At 35.3% G+C, this 6,405-nt stretch overlaps 1 protein-coding gene and 1 long non-coding RNA gene across 3 annotated transcripts; both read left to right on the forward strand.

The window, feature by feature from the left end:
• The first annotated feature begins 799 nt into the window (after positions 1-799).
• On the forward strand, positions 800-2,371 carry LOC116300071 (neuropeptide FF receptor 2). 2 transcript variants are annotated; one of them, XM_089032903.1, is made up of 2 exons: positions 800-1,594; positions 1,722-1,868. In XM_089032903.1, exons 1-2 carry the CDS (start codon positions 889-891, stop codon positions 1,733-1,735), a joined length of 720 nt encoding a protein of 239 aa, XP_088889029.1. In that variant the 5' UTR covers positions 800-888; the 3' UTR covers positions 1,736-1,868. The 2 variants fall into 2 exon arrangements, with proteins under 2 accessions (XP_088889029.1, XP_088889028.1); XM_089032902.1 differs by having other exon boundaries at positions 800-2,371.
• A 2,377-nt stretch (positions 2,372-4,748) lies between these two features.
• LOC116293483 (uncharacterized) lies at positions 4,749-5,388 on the forward strand. The gene is made up of 2 exons (XR_004196813.2): positions 4,749-4,898; positions 5,240-5,388. It is a non-coding gene; the product is annotated as an uncharacterized LOC116293483 (long non-coding RNA).
• Positions 5,389-6,405: the final 1,017 nt, after the last annotated feature.

Here is a 6,405-nt window from a genome sequence, read left to right on the forward strand (position 1 = left end):
AGCCAAAATTACTTTTACTATAAATATGCGTAAATTTCAGTATTTGTTCAGTGGTATGTTTATTCACTCGCAAAACGTCACGGGAGGACACGCCCTTCTAGTTAAATGCCGTTTTCTTTCGGTTAAATGCTATTTTTGACGTGATCAAGCGGCAAGAATGTTCAGTTCCACTGTTTCATGAATAACCGTCAATAAAGAATTATTGAAAAACAGTACACACGAGCCGAGGAGGTCTATTTTCGCAATTTGATTGGCTTTTGAGAAGAACAATAGATCTCCTTTTTGGATAATCCGTTTGATTAATCGAAGACAAACAGATGTTATTTCCCCATTTGTATGAGTAGGGTCTGGGAACCAGAATGATCACTCATGTCAATCCCTAACAGATCAGATAGCAGTAATTGAAGGTTATTAGTTAAATATTTCGACATTTATAGCACCTGACAGAAAACCGGTAAGCTAGCTGCAGGCACGACGTATTGAATCTATCTGCCGGGTAAGTTAAATCTTCATAGTCTTTATGGATGGATCTTACACAGTAGAAATACAAGTTTTATCTAAAAGAAAGCTAAATCTTTATATTCTACAACACTCTTGAAACTGATTTAACGGCACGGAAAAATTGTAAAATGGTGAAATGTAAGTGAAGTCGTTCTGACGGTATACCATGCAAAGAGTACATTGGAAGTTAGTTTGTGTTTGTAACAGACATGCTTGATTTAAAATATTTTAAAATATTTATTTCAATTTCATATTTGATATTAATGGAAATTATTTTAAAATGATCTACACAGGAGTGTTCAACAGGCTGGCTAGAGACAAAGAGTGAAGTAATCTTCTAATAACAATAATTTTTCCGTGGACTCTTGGTTCTAAACTAAACTAACAATGTCGCAGTCCATCGTAAAGCCACAACTAGAACACACGAGTGTGGACATGGAAATGCCGACAAGTACTGTTGTATTTGTATTCGTCTTGAAATTTTTTTTTACTTGGTTCGGAGTTCTGGAGAATCTCATCGTTTGTTACGTAATGATACGAAGCAAACGCATTTGGAAAAACATGTCAAACTTCTTGATATTTCATCTGTCTTTCACCGACATTGTCTTTCGTGCTGTGATTTCGCCACTGGAGATGAATTTAGTCACACCAGACGTTAATTCAAGCAGTGACGGACAAATACAATGTAGGACTTTGAACTTCATGTCTCGCACTTGCTCTGCTGCTATTTTCCTTACCTTGCTGGCGATTTCTATTGACAGATATAGAAATATTTTAAGTCCTTTGAAAGCTAGAATCCAGAAACAACGCCGTGCCTTGGCTGTTGGTTTGGTTTGGCTATGTGCTGGTGCTGCGTCTGTCTGGTTCATTCCTTCCACAGACGTCATAATTGCTCGTTTCGAGAAATACCAAGATTTTGAAAACACGACTGGAGCTGAGTACGAATCCAAGAATATGTGCCTGCTACGAAAAGGCTTGAAAACACAAGTGGCTTTAACGTTATATTTCACTACAGCGTTTGCAATCCCGCTTGTTTTGATCACTGTTTTGTATACAAGAATAATCATCTACCTTTGGAGAAGGAGCAAGAAAGGTATGATATCTGGACAGGTCGCGTTTGCCAAGTCTAAGTCAATTCGAATGATGGCAATAGTAGTCTTCGGGTTTGCTCTCACTTCTGGCCCCGTAATTATCGTTGACATGCTGTTTTATTTCTTCAGTTCCGAGACCTTGAACGATCCGAAGAAGCATGTTCTAGCAACGTCAGGCGCTAATCTACTCCAGCATTGTAGCTCGCTCATCAATCCTGTTATCTACTGTTTTTACAGTGAGGAGTTCCGAAAAGATGCAGTGAATCTGTGTTTTTGTCTCTGTAGAAAGTGGAAGTTTTTGTCTTTAAGGAAAAAACTGGGGATTTGTAGCGAGAGAGGAAGTGCTACAGATGTCAGCCAAAAAGGGGGATGTCTTCTGGGGATCTCTGAGCAAAAGAGCACAAGTCAAAGTCAAATCACGTTACAAGAAAAATTGGACGACGATTGAGAACAAGAAATATTACTTGAAATAATAACGGAGTTTTTATTTGAGTTTATAGTTTCGAGAGAGGACCTTTGATTTCCCTCCTTGGACAACGCTTGAGACTAGGAATACTACTAGTTTTTTTTTTCTTTTCTTTTCTTTTTTTGTTTGAGAACTAGAAATACTACTTTTTTATGATTTAAAAATAATAACGTAACAGATTTTTATAGTTGAGTTACTAGAGAGGACCTTTGATTTCCTTCCTTGGACGACGCTTGAGAACTCAGTACATACTACTTGTTTTTTTCTTGAGAACTGGAAATACTACTTCTTTTTATTTAGTAAAAATAATATAACAGAGTTTTTAGTTGATTTTATAGTTTCAAGAGAGGAACTTTGATTTCTCTCCTGTACAGAAAATGGACTTCGTCAGAAATAGCACAAGAATTTTTCAATATCACGAAAATTATTCTAGCGATGATTTAAAATTAATTCGTGAGCAAACCAGGTCTTGCACTTGGCTTGGAATTATGATCTTGACTATTGGGCTTCCTGTGGAAGCGCGAATCGGAATGTTGATTTGGGAGTGGGTGTCGGCAACAGATTACATTGATGTTTTGACAAAGTGCTGCTTAATGATTATGCAATAATATAGAACGCACCTAGTAATTAAGGAGCCACTGAGTTCATATGGTGTAGCTCAGTTCAAACGAAGTCAGACATAAGTGCACCTTAACTTTGTCAATAAAGGGAACATCTGGTATGTTGGTGACCGAATTAAGTACAAATAGGTATTAATGATTATATGAATCAAAAGAGTTGTAAAAATTTCGTCACTGATTAGAATAATATATATATATATATATATAATTTATTTATATAGTGCTCATCTCCAAAATTGTCCAAAATTCACAAAATCCAAAATTCACAAAATATTACAATAGAATATTTACAATAGTTACAAAAATTAATTAGAGGGTATAGACTGACATTTTTGACATAACCTTATTGGTATATACTAAAACAGATATTTTCATCAATGTAAGGGGCTTTAGAATCCATCCAAATAAAAACAAAATTCTAATTGAATTCTTTATATTTGTTATTTTTGAATGACGTTCTTAGAGTGAAGTCGTTAAACCCGCGAAACAGGTATTAGACTAATACACTTTAGTGGACCCTAATTCCATTGTTTTCTTTTGTGTCTATTTGATTATTACATGTTGACTAGTAATTTTTATTTCACGGGTTTAATGCCTTCACTCTACAATCAGGTGTATATAACATGTTAGAATCTAAAATCATTAAGGCAAATAGACCTCTTAAGCTTTGGGGTAATGTTTTCTCATTTCAGACCATGGTCTCTTGAGAATAATTAAATTTCTTTGTTTGAGTTCTATCCACATTCGCGTATCTTCTCATGCGCAACCTTTAAACAAAGTAATGGTACTCAAGGGAATGACATTAAAGTGTATATCAAGGGAAAAAAATATTTTCAAAATCACTTATCTGTGAACAGCGTAGTAATATGGTTGAGGTATTTTTGTATGTGGTCTTCTCTTTTCAGAAATATATACATTTGAAATATCAATATGCAAATGAGATGACGTAAATTCAAGAATGTGTTCATTTTGCAATGTGATCATACGACAAGTGTTCTGAAGTGAAATAACCCAAAAGTGTACAAAGCCATGTATTTCAGTTATAAGGATGATTTACAAATGAAAAAATAACTCGCAGTACTTTCCACAACAGCATTTTTGTGTGATAAATCAGTCTTGAATTAACGTCATCTCATTTGCATATTGATATTTCAAATGTTTATATCTCCGAAAAGAAAATTTGACATACAAAAATACTGTAACCATACTCTGACTACACTATTCACATATAAGTGATTTCGAAAAAAAAAAATTCCCTTGATTTACGCTTTAAGCTCAAGCCGAAAAGATCTGTTGAAGGTCATCAACAGGATTTTGAAATTTTGTACTCTATCGGTATATAATAGCCAACGAAGATCCCGTAAGTACTGATATTTCGATAAAATTATCAGTCTGGGCCGAAGACATTTGGATTTTTTTGGTCGGCTAAAAGTTAAGATTTTTCTCGCTGTCGGCCACACCCAGCCGGTGTTCGTAACGAGCTCACAGCTTATTACCAAAACCCTGATTACCATAGCAACGTCATACTAAAGTGCTACCAAGTTTTTCGGCCATTTTGGAGAGTTTTTCCAGAGAGTTGATTTTTTAAAATTTCTCATGACAACAAAACTGGAGGAGGAATACGTCGAACTACCAGGTTGTTAGATACTGTATATAGTAAGATCTCGAAGGACAGGGCAAACAAGAAATGGATTTCTCTTCAAATTTCTAAACGTCTTGTCGACGCATCATCTGTTTTGCATATTATGTAGCATTCATCGAACAGCGAAGTGTCACTTGAAAATGTAGTCAAAACCGAAGAAAAACCTGTTTTAAAAGCGTCTGTCTGCATATAGTGGTTGGTTTTAGTTCCAAATGGGGTGTTCTTCATCGTGTGTTCGTATAACGTCTCAAAACAAAAACATTTTCATATCAGTGAAAGAAAATCCACAAGACGAAGGAAACTACCTCGCGAAATTTCGTATCCCTGCCATCAGAATAGTTCGACCGTCGATGGAAATTCGAATATCAGTGGTTCTCAGTATATCTAAGGCATGGCTATCGAACGACATTTAGACCCCCGCGAAGTTTGCGATCTAAAAGGACTGGGCGCTAGGTTTCTCTGACAACGCATGCGGATTTGAATTAAAAATGGCGACCGGTTGGAGAAGAGACGTGATCTTTTCACATTTACACTTTGTAATAGTCGTTACTCGGTATCTTTAATGCCAAGTTTTAGAGGTAAGAGTTTTATTACAATTCGCTAATGTATTCATAATCTTAAATACTGGTATTTAATTTAAAAGTTATTATTGTTTTGCAAGATTGAAAGCTAAACGCTTTCTAAACGTGCCTTGTATACTAAAGAATACTTAAGTTAAAGCCTTATTTGATCCCATATCTTATTTACATGTCCATCTGACTGTTCTCCTAAGAGCTGTAGTTATCTATTTACAATTATTTGCAAGAGTCTTTTGTAATAAAGTCTTTAGTTCTTTGCATATCAAAGAATTAAGTTGAGGCCTTATTTGAGTCTATATCTTATGTACATATCAATCTGATTGTTTTCCTATGAACTGTAGATATCTACTTACAAGGGCTGTGCAGTTATAAATAAAGTATTTCATCATGAAAACGCGAAAACCGCTGGACCTTTGTACCCGAGCCTGTCTTCGATTTCTTTGTAAAACTGAAATAACTTTATCGCTCTTGAGTAAATGCTTAAACTTCTTCTTGGTTTTTCTTTTGTAGCTATTTTAGCTCTACTACTTATTGCTAATCAGAATCTAACTGGAAAATTGTAATATCTCTGCTAAAAGTTTTGAAAAAAGTAATTGCAACTTGACTAGTCATTTAAAATGTTCAAAAATGATTTTTCAAAAAAAAAATTATATGTTAAATGTTGAAAAAAAATCACTTTTCCAGTTAGGTTTTTAAACTTATATCCTTTAGGGATAGAACAAATGTCAAAAGACAATGACTTTTAGCTGTAAAGAATTTACTCAAAGCAAATGAAAATCAATTGTTGATTATCACAACAAATATGGTAATATTTCGTCACGTGATCACTAAAAATAAATGATTACACTTTCAAACTGTAGCCAGTACCGAAACCTATTATCTTGGCAAAAATCATCAGCATACACCCATTCGATATCTTTATATAAATTTTTCTTTATTTTTTTGCTATATTACTCAATCAGCCATGCCTTAGACATGCTGAGTTCATAATCGCGATGAGAATCTTTTGTGGGAGTATTGGCAGCCGAAGGAGAGCCGCTTGCATTCACATTATCGATGTAGCATCCCGAATTGTTCACTCAATCATTTTGTGAACGACTTCGAAAAGCATCCCGAGGAAGATATGTTCTCCATGGATTTCTGGTCCAAAAAGCTGACCTTTATTGACAAGCACAGAGAACTATCGAGAGAAATACGGAATTGGGACTTTCTCGATATGAACAAAAATCGAAGTGAAGTAGAGTAGGAAGTTCCAAGAAATTACTTATAGGAATACAGAGGGCCTCAATGTGAAGTTCCTGTCTACGGCTAACGGCAAGAGCCTTTTACCTACGGTAATGGGTCCCGCTAGAATTTTGGCGTTTTTTACGGTCTACTGTTAATTTTCGTGCGTTTTGGCCGGCTGTGAACGAAAATCGAAATTTGGTGTTCACAATTTTTTCTCTTGATTGAAAGTGATGGTTCCTGATAGAAACGAGGAATTCGCTGAAAAAACGGGTTTGGTGCA

The sequence above is a fragment of the Actinia tenebrosa genome, unplaced genomic scaffold (genome assembly GCF_029948245.1).
Source record: "Actinia tenebrosa isolate PJP-AT-01 unplaced genomic scaffold, QUT_ActTen_1.0 PGA_scaffold1__47_contigs__length_23844297, whole genome shotgun sequence".
NCBI classification, from domain to species: domain Eukaryota; kingdom Metazoa; phylum Cnidaria; class Anthozoa; order Actiniaria; family Actiniidae; genus Actinia; species Actinia tenebrosa.